Source organism: Paramisgurnus dabryanus, chromosome 3 (assembly GCF_030506205.2).
Source record: "Paramisgurnus dabryanus chromosome 3, PD_genome_1.1, whole genome shotgun sequence".
In the NCBI taxonomy this organism is placed as follows: domain Eukaryota; kingdom Metazoa; phylum Chordata; class Actinopteri; order Cypriniformes; family Cobitidae; genus Paramisgurnus; species Paramisgurnus dabryanus.
Genome location: NC_133339.1, coordinates 30,622,154 through 30,635,516, shown reverse-complemented (window position 1 = coordinate 30,635,516; position 13,363 = coordinate 30,622,154). Strand labels below are relative to the sequence as shown.

Here is a 13,363-nt window from a genome sequence, read left to right as displayed (position 1 = left end):
CAGTGAGATTAACAGAATGAAGCCCGACAAATGAAATGTCTTTATTCAGTTGCTGCCACTGTCAGGGGTGATATGTATGTTAAAATTCAGGGCTTTTCCCCTGGGCTTTTTTCCAATGCCTGAAAAAGTTGAAACAGCGCCATCTGCTGTTCTGGATTGCATGGTCCCATTTGTGAGAAAATCATGGTCCCATTTGTGAGAAAATCATGGTCCCATTTGTGAGAAAATCATGGTCCCATTTGTGAGAAAATCATGGTCACATTTGTGAGAAAATCATGGTCCCATTTGTGAGAAAATCATGGTCACATTTGTGAAAAAATCATGGTCACATTTGTGAAAAAATCATGGTCACATTTACAAAACACAGTACATATTTGTAACACATCTGCATTTTCTCTCAAATTGCCTTTATTATTTGCAAAGCGTTTTCTGTTTGTTTGTGAGTCAAGTTTTCCCTTTGCAAAGCAGATTGAGTTTGTTTGCAAAATGCTGTATTTGTTTGTAAAATTTTGGCACAAAATTCGCTCCATATTTCTGTACAACATCAGGTCTCCAAACACATCTGCTTATCTGATTGCTTTGTTTAATACAATAATGGGTGTATTTTTCCCAATTTTAAAAACAATGGCATTTAAAGGTGTTTTTTATACAAATGATAACGTGTTATACCGTCCAAGCTCATTGTTCACATACAGTCTTGTTCAAAATAATAGCAGTACAATGTGACTAACCAGAATAATGAAGGTTTTTAGTATATTTTTTATTGCTACGTGGCAAACAAGTTACCAGTAGGTTCAGTAGATTCTCAGAAAACAAACAAGACCCAGCATTCATGATATGCACGCTCTTAAGGCTGTGCAATTGGGCAATTAGTTGAAAGGGGTGTGTTCAAAAAAATAGCAGTGTCTACCTTTGACTGTACAAACTCAAAACTATTTTGTACAAACATTTTTTTTTCTGGGATTTAGCAATCCTGTGAATCACTAAACTAATATTTAGTTGTATGACCACAGTTTTTTAAAACTGCTTGACATCTGTGTGGCATGGAGTCAACCAACTTGTGGCACCTCTCAGCTGTTATTCCACTCCATGATTCTTTAACAACATTCCACAATTCATTCACATTTCTTGGTTTTGCTTCAGAAACAGCATTTTTGATATCACCCCACAAGTTCTCAATTGGATTAAGGTCTGGAGATTGGGCTGGCCACTCCATAACATTAATTTTGTTGGTTTGGAACCAAGACTTTGCCCCGTTCACTAGTGTGTTTTGGGTCATTGTCTTGTTGAAACAACCATTTCAAGGGCATGTCCTCTTCAGCATAGGGCAACATGACCTCTTCAAGTATTTTAACATATGCAAACTGATCCATGATCCCTGGTATGCGATAAATAGGCCCAACACCATAGTAGGAGAAACATGCCCATATCATGCTCCATGCTTCACTGTCTTCACTGTGTACTGTGGCTTGAATTCAGAGTTTGGGGGTCGTCTCACAAACTGCCTGTGGCCCTTGGACCCAAAAAGAACAATTTTACTCTCATCAGTCCACAAAATGTTCCTCCATTTCTCTTTAGGCCAGTTGATGTGTTCTTTGGCAAATTGTAACCTCTTCTGCACATGCCTTTTTTTTAACAGAGGGACTTTGCGTGGGATTCTTGAAAATAGATTAGCTTCACACAGACGTCTTCTAACTGTCACAGTACTTACAGGTAACTGCTAATGTAATGCTGGGTCTCATTTATATATATATATATATATATATAGAGAGAGAGAGAGAGAGAGAGAGAGAGAGAGAGAGAGAGAGAGAGAGAGAGAGAGAGAGAGAGAGAGAGAGAGAGAGAGAGAGAGAGTCATTTTTGAAGTGTCATTTTTGTTTTAAAGGTTTGTAATTAAGTTTTTTTTTTTAAGTTTATGACATTTATGTAAAATATTAATGGAATCACAAAGTGCCCAAATTTGTCCACTAACAGCAGATTTTAATTGTACTTGAGGGTTAACACCCCTGTCTGTAATTAAAAAGCAATCTTAAATACCTTGATTCCCTGTTTTAGCTGTGTTTGATTTGGGTTGGAGCAAAAATCTGCTGGACAGTAGCTCTCCAGGAGCAGGGTTGGAGACCCCTATATGTACTGCACTACATGGTGGTATAGACACGACACCTGTCTGGGAAGTGTCTGCGCATGCGCGCCACTCGCTGTCCACTGCTCTGGTGGTGCTGCTGCTGCTGTAGTACTAGTGCGTGTGTAGAGCTCTAGCGAAGCGAGAAGCATCACCTAACGCAAAGATGGCGACCCGGGTAAGATATGGTTCAATCTGAATTGTATATGTACTATCTAAATATAACGAATCGTCTTTTTAATGCATCTTATATGCATCATAATGTTTAAGCACGATCGCATTCGAGTTTCAGGTTGTCATGTTTTTTAAATGCAAAGGGTTGACGGTGGCCTCCAGCCAAACGGTCTAGCTTTGGCGAACGAGGCATTTGTGACCACGGATATGCTGTAAATTTACCGCTTATGCTTGTTGCTAGTCATTAGATGCTAATATATGGATAGCCTACTGGATGCACTGCTTAAAAATATAACAACAAACCTTACTGCGGTGTTGAATGAGCCACACGACCAGTCAGATTAACATGTTTTCTGGCAACTCGTTGTATGGAGTGGTGAAATAGATCATGTAAGATTATCGGTATACCCTAAATTGCAATCGCGTAGGTTGCCACATCGTTAAAGTACGCCGCATCAAAACATCGGTCTTTTGTGCTCATCACTGAATTAAGCACTGCTCTTTATAGTAGCATAACCTTTACAGTTTCTCCTGCAAAACGGTGTCATGGAGAGTCAGATAACAAGACACTGTGATTTAAAGCATTGGGTGATCATTCAGAGGATTTAACCTTGACATGCCTCGCGTAATGCTCACATAAGCGCATCACAGTTGCTATGAGTGTTTGCTTGAATGCTTGAGCTGTAGGCTCATGTCGATTGATGTATATGGTTAAAAGTGTAACAGAAACATACTCCCTCTATACAAATATATATATATATATATATATATATATATATATATATATATATATATATATATATATATATATATATATATATATATATATATATATATATATATTATCCACATGATTTTTAAATTTAAGAAGATATTCTTAGATAAGTGTCTCGATCTATCCAAATAAAAAAATATTTTATTCTGACTGCAATAATGATGCCATTTTACCATGACTACCATGCCTGCAGCATAGCCATGAATTGCTTTACATATATTACATATATATATATATATATATACGTAAAGCAATTCATGGCTATGCTGCAGGCTTGGTAGTCATGGTAAAATGGCATCATTATTGCAGTTACAATATTAACAATTTATTTGGATAGATTGAGACGTTGGTGTCTCATTTAGGGAAATGTTTAAATAGCTGTCCATATCGTAATACGATCAACATGTTTATTTATTGTAAATTGAGTGTAATGGTGTGTGTAATTGTCTCAAGGTTTTTATTACACTCATGGTTTTCTTACAGTATTTTTTGGCTTGATTTGTCACAGTAATAAAAGTACTTTTTTACATTGCATACAAAGAGGCAGGCAGATATGATTTTATTTCCCTGTTTTTTTATAATAAAACAGATAAAGAAAATAACAAGGCAGAGTAAACCATGATTAGCATGAGATGATAGAATAGGCCTATTTAACATATCATATGATGTGCAAGAGCAAATAGTTTTATTTGTGATCTGATTAAAATATAATTATCCATATGATTTTTGAATATAAGAAGATATTTCTTATAAGTGCAACTGTAACTGATCAAGCTGGATCAAGCCAGACAAATGGTGTGTGTGGGCATCCTTCACCCACAGAGTTTACTTAAATGTTAAATAACTCAATTTTCATCTGATCCCTTTGAGAATTTTGTAAATGAAATACTGTCTGGCTTTCATTTAATCTCATGATTTTCAAGTCAAGTATGCTTTATTGTCAATTCTTCCACATATACAGTACATACATGCAGAGAATCGAAATTGCGTTACTCTCATACCCTGGTGCTAACAGATAACATTTAAGCCTAAAAAATCTAGAAAAAATATAAAATGTAGAAACAACTATACAATAAGGGAATGTAAAAAAAGAAAATAAAAAACAAAAAAAGGCATATAATAAAATTAAAATAGAGTTAAATAAAGCAGCGCAAGGCAAATTACAAATATAGTGCAAATCAGTTAAGTGAACAACAGTGCAGGTAAAAGATATTTAGTGCATTTTATTCTGCAAGGCTTGTTTTCACACTAAAATGGCAGATTGTTTTTAGTGAGTTTGTCATCAGATTTTAGATACATCTTTATGGCATCAAATCTTCAGTAATTAGAAATTTAACAATGTCTGTCTAAAGTATACATAGTGATTTGTATTGCAGATAATTTAGTTCAGTTCAACGGCTAATTAGGAAACTTCATATGAAGTAGATTGGTCATCCAGAAGCAGCTTCCTTAACGGGATACTCCACCCAAAAATCAAAATTACCCCATGATTTACAATATTCCTCCATCAATCTGAGATGCATATTTCCATCATCTTTCAAACGAGCACATTTGGAGTTATTTTAGTAAATGTCCTTGCACTTTCAAGCTTTATAACATCAGGGAAAAAGTGCATCCACCAAAAAAGTGCATCCATCCTTTACAAAAGTCATCCACATGGCTCCAAGGGGTTAATTAAGGTCTTCTGCCGGTAATCGATGTGATTTAACTACCCCATCTTGGACTCACGCGATTCAGAGAGTCACTGCAGAGTGTACCTATGGCAACTTACGCTCACTACACTAAAACACTCGCTAAAACACTGAATCGCATGAGTCCATGATGGTGTTTTTAATTTTGTGTTTTTTAAGCATAATATTTTCCTTCTGCAATTAGCCCTTCATTGTGCAGTTATTTCACATTAGGCCGTCTTATGGATCATAATGCATTTCACTGGAGACACAGAACTAATCAGATATGATATAACGTTTTCTCTCTGAAAAGGAAATGTTTGCAATTAAGATTTCCCTTTGGTAATAAATGGCAACTGAGAAAAAATGATGTCTTCATAATTGCAAGTCATGATGTAAAGTGACATGAAATTACTCAGTTCTTTGCTGGGTTAAAGGTGGAGTGCATAATGTTTGAAAGCCAATGTTGATATTTGAAATCACCTAAACATACACGCCCCTACCTCAATACAATCCAGACCTTCTTTTGATAGACCCACCTCACACATACGCAACCCTGGCAAGGATGTTGGTTTGTAGACACGCTCCTTACTCAGAGCTAGTGCTTTTGCTGGTTTCTTTGACGGGTGAGCCTTCTAAGAACTGGTTTCCCTTTCCATGCGCTACAGAGCCACCACAGAGCCAGGCCTTGCGTCACTGTATACACCTCATCTTTCCCAGCAACGTTAGCGCAGCAGAGCCAAACATAAACACACCATCAACCATGTTGGATGTTGGGTTATTATTAATGGTCATGGCCTACATTGGCATCCAAATGCCGCCGTGTACATGCAGCTCGACGTAATTTATATAAACACTTTTGTCATGACATGCATACCTACGCTGGCATCCAAAAGCGGTGAATCCAATGTGTACGTGCAGCTCAACATAAATTATATAAACAGAGGTTGCAATCGAGAATAACATAAGTACATTACATATTTTATTATTTACAGAGAGAAAAACGTTAGCCTTAGCATGCAGCTGCATTCCTAGTATCATGTTACAGTAACCCCAGCCCCAAACGTAATAGTTTCTTAATTGTAGACCTGCAATGTTTTGGTGCTACTTAAGAACCACTTCTCCTGGTTCAGAGCTGGTGCTTTAGGTGTCAAAAAGAAAGAATTGATTTGAAATTAGGCTCTGGCTCTGAACAAGCACTTAGACTGCCTTGGTGGAAAAGGGGCATGAGATGCATCCTTTTGATACTGTCATGTGCGATGGTCAACTCTTTTCTTTGTGATTTTGTATAATTCACTCAAACATAAAGATTCTTCCAAGAGTTACCCAACCAAATAATCAGTTTGTAATCATATTGATGGTTCAATCGGATTAAAAAGCCTTTATGTAAACACTTTTGTCAATATGATTGAGGTGGATTGGATGCATATTTTGATAATATTGATAGGGGTGGTGTAGTCCGATCTGTGATCTGAACATCAGGAGAAAAGTGCCCATGTAAACCCGTGAATCATAGTATTTTCTCAATCGGATGCAAAAACGCCTATTGCACATGCACAGAAGAATTGTAATATAGATCTTATATTTAGCTCTTATTTACATATTACATGATTCTCATCACAGAAACATGTTATAACAAGGCATTGGCAACACACATTATTATTAAGGTAATGGGGTCACACGCTGTACATTCTTGCAGCATTCACATTTACTTTCATAACCAGTGTTGGAAAAAGTTACTTTTAAAAGTAATGCATTACAATATTAAGTTACTCCCCAAAAAACTAATTGCGCTACTTAGTTACTTTTCATGGAAAGTAATGCTTACGTTACTTTTAAGTTATTTTTGCGTTACTTTTTCTTACTTGGCTGAGGCTGGATATCTTTCAGGCCTTGCAGGTGTTTTTTATGATCGCAAAACTGTCCAGCTCTGGCCTGCCATCTCCATTTCTGACTTCAACTGTTCCTGATCATGGGCACAAATTGAGTAATTGTACGTAAATATGTTTAGTTTAATTCAGTACATTATTTAATTTTACATTTAATTAAATAAACTGTAAAGTAACTTGCGTTACTTTTTTAAAAAAGTAACTCAAATATTTATGTGTACATTTATAAAGTAATGCGTTACTTTACTCGTTACTTTAGAAAAGTAATATTATTACGTAATGCGCGTTACTTAATGCGTTACCCCCAACACTGTTCATAACATTACACAAAGCAATAAAATAGCGTTGCACCTTTCAAAAATTTTGCCTATTTTATATCTCTCCAACTCAAGTTTGACTGTGTCTATTTATCCACAGCATGAACTTGATGAGACAGGCTGTGCATACATGCTGAGTTCAGATTTGAGCTACTTTAAAACTGTTTCCGCGAGTTAGAATTTTTTTCCGTGTGTTAAAGATGAACAGATTTTGTTGATTAGTTATTGGTCTTTTTGGGCTTTGAATAGTCATTGGGATGCTTTTGGGCTAGTATTGAATGTCCATTGGGCTGGTTTTGTTATGGGAATCTGCCAACCCTAGCTGTTAACTTGCGCAGATGTTTGGATCGGATTATATAGAATGTACATATAAACGAATATTTTAATCAGATTGCAATGATTTGGGTACATGTAAACTATATTGTCGGTACCTTCTATCGGAATAAATTCAGTCAGCTTGACACGATTTTGTGCATGCAAACATAGGCACAGTTGTTCCAAAGTTCTGAGCCCAGTGTGATGCTCTTTGTTTCCCCTTCCTGTTTTACATCCCTCTTTCCTCACTCTTTTTTGCATGTGTTGGCCCCTAAGGTCATAATCTTTTTTAAGTTATGTATCCTCTCTAAATGCCCTCTGCTTCCACTTGGTAGATCAGGCAGTATGCTTCAATAGGTTTGTACTCAGTGTCCCCATTGTTGTGACAACAGCACCTCGCAGGAGCTCGACAATGGTACAATGTGTATACAATGTCACAATCCTAAGCAAAAAAAGTCTGCTAACCACAACTGTTCTCAAATCACCTGCCGATGGTCTTTCTCTTATGTAAAATAAATTTGCCAACACTGCAATTAAATAGTGTGAGTCTGTGTAGTGGAAAGACCGCTCCCAATAAGCATTTTTCTTGGATTATTGGTTTTCTGGCCCGAAAAAAAAGTATAATATCTGGACAGCTGTTTATTAACCAGATTATGGCAGCGTGTTGAGTTAAACTGTGCTCTCTGAATCAGAGGCATTCCCTCAACAAATCACTCATTGTCATTTAGTTCTGTCCCCTGAGTTTTGTCGTAACAATTCATCCAATCAATCCCCAACAAACTGTATTCGTAAATTTTTTAATCAAAATGAAATTTTTGTATTATTTTAATGAAAATGTACTCACCCTGTGACTGTCAATCCTAATGATAAGGTTGGGGAGAACATCCATTAACCCCTCCTCTACAACTGACAGTCTGTTGCCATCTGGATTTCTCAATGGATGTCTACTTGTTAGATCAAAGCAATTCACAGTGGAAAAACAAGCCACACTTTCCATTTTTCCTATTAGATATTCTGTTCTTAGATTATACTATTCTGTTCTTGGTACATTATAGATGGTTTCAGCAGCAATAAGTTTTGTGGACCAAACTTAACTTCCCTTAACTTAAGAGTGTTTCTAATATCAAGAAGAAAAAAAACTGTCAAGTAAATTACAGATATCATATCTAACGCATATCAACTATATATATCTATAGTTCATAAGCGTAAGTTGTTGCCAGTTTACAGGCGATGTAATCTAATGAAATAAAGCCTGTTTTTATTTACATTACAATGCCTATTATGTCTATTAATACGAAGGAGGATTAGGGCCAAGCTAAAATAAAAAAATCATCTCGAGATTAAAGTCATTAAAATGCAGATACCAAATTATACCTGTCTTATTAATAAAACAATATGAGGGAGATGTGCTCAGAAAGGCAATTTAAGGAATCTCCCTCATATAAAAGGCAATATGGGGGGAGAAAATGTGGTGCACCCCTTAATAAAACAGGCATGCAATGAACAGAATATCGTGATGAATAATGGGTTTTGTTAATTGGGTAGGGTAAAGTATACGCACATGGAGGCGCATCTAAATGAAAGTGCACAGGTGATGGGTAGGGGAGAAGTTAATCGTATGGACGAGGGAGGAATGGAAAGACTCTGCGGCCTTGTGAAACAATTGAGATAAATGCAACGAGTAGGCTACGTTTCACTTTAAGCTCTTCTTATGAAAGCAACAATATAAAAGCTTTATGTTAAGTGCAGACCCTTATAAAACCCTAAAAGACAACATTGAATGTGGCTTAATGCATCTACACAGTAATATTAAAACACCACATTAAGCAAACATTTTATTAATAAAAACCCAGGCAAGCAGAAGATCCCAGAATAAGAACACAAACCGCTAAAGTGCACGTTTGTTTCCTTCAATGAAAACAAGCACATTCTGGGCTTTTCTGCTTGACCATACATGATTATTAATAGTATATTGTGTGTAGTGAATGTGAATCTTAATGCAGTAAACAACGTAAAGAATAAGCCTAAACTGAAAGTAGTGATGGGTCGTTCGCAAACGAGCCGGCTTTAAGAGCCAATTCTTTGTAGCAAATGAGAAGAGCCATATCCGTCAGCAGACAGACTAGGATTATACCTATAGACTGTAAAAAAAGATGGACTTAGTGTCCGTGACGTTACCCATTGGTTTCTGAAGATCGTTTTTAAAGCTTAAAGTAGGCGTTGCCTTCCATCGCCATCTTGGCCGCACGTCATCGCGCATCACTCGCGGATATCCGAAAATGGGTAAAGAGGCAGGACCTGGGTGAAGCTGAGGTGACTGGTTGCTGAAACCACGCCCCCCTAGCGCGATTCTGGTGACAGCAGTGGCTGTTCAACCGTCACTCAAGTGGCCACGCCCTTAATTATGCAGAACTTTACGGCTTATTATAATTTAACCGAATGAGTTACAAAAAAAATTCACCCCCTCACAGTTGTCATGAAGGGCAAACTTAGCTATACAGATCAAAAACTATTTTTGTACCAGGCTGTAAACATAATATTTTCTACTGTACAGTTGGCTATTTTAACATGGGGGTATATGGGAATTGACTCCCTTTTGGAGCCTGCGTCTAGCGGCCAGTCGATGAATTGCAGTCTAAGCCACTTCTGTATTGGCTTCATCAGAGAGATCGGAAGGTTGCCACTCGATTATACCATTATGGGAAAGAAGTAAGGGGGATAGATGCTCCAGAGACAGGACACGGCAGCACACGGCCCAAACAAAAGACCATGTGCTACCACACAAAACATGGGTACCGTACCGCCAAGATCCTGCCACATGAACTATGAATTACTGTGACAGGCTGGTAGGATCATGACAAAAATAGTTAATCTTGAAAAAAGTTTTATCTAGTGTTTACTCCGCAATGTTCTCTGAATCCTATTAGTGTTTACACTGAAATTGAGTTTTCTTGTTTCATTTAGGCTACTTCTTCTTATCAGCCGCTGTGTAGTAGCCTTCAGCTCCTGGAAGAGCTCATTCTGTTCTCTGCTTTAAACAGACAGATGGGAACACCTGGAACACTGCCCTGCTTTTGTTTTCTTTGTTTAGTTGTTTTATTTTTGCACCTTTTAATGTGCAGAATCAAACAAAGAAGGAACAAATAAAGCCATAACACCATAAAACGTTGTTAGTGTTTGTCTAAAAGAGCTGTTTGTATCATAGACTGTAAAAAAAGATGGACGACGTCTGTGCGCTCCCTTCCATTGGTGAAAAGTGAAGCCGCCAGTGTCCCGATATGGCGCTGACATCTTGGGTCTTGATGCGCATATCACACGATATTACAGCTGTCAATCATGACTTGACACCACCGTTTTTATATCATTAAATAACTAACTAAACACAAACTTATTTTAAAAACAAACATTTGAATTTACACCAGTGTAATAAAAACTACAATAAATGACAGAAACCAGGTTCGGAAAAAAGATAATTGAAGTGTAATAAATTTTTTTAGTTGGTCTCAAGTCCCATTGAATAACATGGGGAGGCGGGGTTTTTGACCTATACTGGGGGACCAGTCACTTAGGGGGCGATCGAGACGTTTTGGCTTCACTTTTCAGGGCTTGTGCGGCACGCTTGGTTTGTATTTAGTATTTCTGCTGACTTATCCGTTCTTAATACATTAAATCACTGCTGCTTTCTGACTAATGTTTCAAGCTAATTATTTACTGTGGTTTTTTTGGTGCTTGTTTGTCTCCTTATTTGCTGTGTGAAGTAGTATGGATTTGTGGTTTCCAGTATTTCTGGTAAAATAAAACATGACAACACAATCTAATGAGAATTTGACGAAACTGTTTGACGAAGTGGTTTATTTGTATCAATTTGAATTGATACTCATTTATTCATTTGAGTACAAATTGCTTTCATGCCAGTGATGTTGGGTTTGTTGTGTGGCATTATTTTAGATTTTTCTAATTATCTATTTCTAATAAATGCACATTATAAACGACTCAAACTCATAGTGATTTTAGACTGATAAGGGCATCGTAACAACCCCAATAATTACCACGTTTTTATGGGTTTTATTTGTTTTCTTATGTGTTAATAAACAACATTACTACCCTTTCTATTTTTCCCAAAAGCCTAAGAGCAGCCATGTTGTTCATGATGCTCAGGTTGAGCACCGTGAAATATTTATGCATTTGGTAGACACAGCATTATCCAAAGCAACTTACAGTGCTTTACAAAGTGTACTGTTTGTGCCTCCTGGTTATTGATCCCATCATCTTTGTGCAGCAGCAGTCTTTTAACAAAGGTACAGGAACACACAACTTATGCACATCTTAAAAATGTTTATTTTCTGAACAATCAAAAAGCATTTGTTTAGTTAAAAATTAACAATAAAAATGTCTATCTTCCGGATCTTAAAAAAAGTTTTGATTCACATATAGACCTCAGTAGGAACCCAACTTAACATCAAAAGTAGTCCTATATAGGTTAGACAAACAGACAGTCCTGCCCTTAGAGCAGCATTTCTAAAAGTGTGGAGCGGGCCCCACTGGTGGGGAATAGGAACATTAGAAGTGGGGCGCATTACAAATGGGATGAAATTTGGTCACAACGTTTTATTTCATGCAAAATGATAATACATTTGCACGTTTATTTTCTCTTTTTTCAGGTGTTTAATGCTGTAATGTTTTAAAATATGATATGATTAAATACATTTCAACAGTTAAACTTAAAGCCTAGTTGATTACCATTTTGGTGGGGCAATTGGGGACAGGTGGAGCTCGGAACCCTTCCCTACCTCCAAAGTGGGGAATTGCAGAAAAAGTTTGAGAAACTAGAGTCACACTCTTGGTTTAGGTAATGATGATGCTTGGTCAGGATTTTCAAACTAACACATATTTGTGGGAACCAGACATTTGTCTGCATATTAGAAGAAAGTGTTTAAAATCTTAAACACCATCGGACAGATTATTGTATATTTCTCTTATAATGCAAACTTATTCTGATAACTCTTGGCATCTTCCTTCTCTCTTATTATCGTCTGTTCTCCTGCAGATTATGCAAGCAGCACGATGCCCGACAGATGAGCTGTCACTGACCAATTGTGCTGTAGTAAATGAGAAAGACCTGCAGTCTGGACAGTGAGTATCCATCTGCTTCACAGACCCTCACAGATTCATCATAAATTACATTTAAATTACCAAATTGTCTCTCAGAATTTAAAAAAGTAGGGGCAAAAATGTCCATGTAGCTATCCAACATATACAGATATTTTTACCTTTTAGATATGGATATGGTAAAAAAGTTATTGTTTAGTTATAGTAATTAAAAATATGGCATAATACTGTATTGCAAAATCTACCCCATTTGTACGATATCACACTTTATTAAAGTCAGGTATACTTATTTATCTTGTATAACATTTAAATGCATCCCTTTGCAGTTTTATCATGTGTGTATGTATCTAACACTGTAGAGAAAGTGCACACGGTCGGTCACACAGTACTCCTGCAGCAGATCTGCTGATTTTCCTTAGGCTTTTACTCTGTGTGTTTGTAATGCTGACTCGAGACATTAATTTAGACTGACAGACTCTGCCGCAGTCCTGCTGATGCCTTATGTCAAAGAAAGTCACAGTATGGCGCTTGTGGGATTTGTCTGCAGATTGATGTGTGATGTATATTGATGTACATTTAAAATATATTCTGGGTTTAATAGCCATCTTTTTTCTTTTGTAAAAAGCTTGTTTTATGGTAACAGAAAGAGCTGTATGATACAGATGTTTACTTTATGGCTCTAACAGATTGTCTGGACAGTTATGACAACTCTGTGCGTTACCTTTAGTGAATTAAAATGTTGTGTTGTTGTCTCACTGCTATAACTAGAAAAGAACACTATTGTTAGTCAGACTAAAAGAAACTGTAATCCCATGAGATTAATTTATCTCAGTCTAAGGATTGGTGCCATTGTAGATGTGGGCAGTACTTGAATTAAAATCTGCTAGTATAATGTATCCTACTACACATTTGCTCTTTTTTGATTATGTATTATATAATGTTTTTAAATCATATACATATTATATATTCTAAGATGTAGTGTGTTTGCTTAA

General features: G+C 36.7%; 1 protein-coding gene across 1 annotated transcript in view; it reads left to right on the top strand.

The window, feature by feature from the left end:
- Positions 1 to 2,181: 2,181 nt before the first annotated feature.
- Positions 2,182 to 13,363, top strand: part of nsfa (N-ethylmaleimide-sensitive factor a) — a 24,137-nt gene continuing 12,955 nt past the window's right edge. The window contains exons 1-2 of the mRNA XM_065255635.2: positions 2,182 to 2,300; positions 12,310 to 12,395. Of these exons, the coding sequence (XP_065111707.1) occupies positions 2,289 to 2,300; positions 12,310 to 12,395 (98 nt within the window). The 5' untranslated portion in view covers positions 2,182 to 2,288. The remainder of the gene's footprint in view (positions 2,301 to 12,309; positions 12,396 to 13,363) is intronic.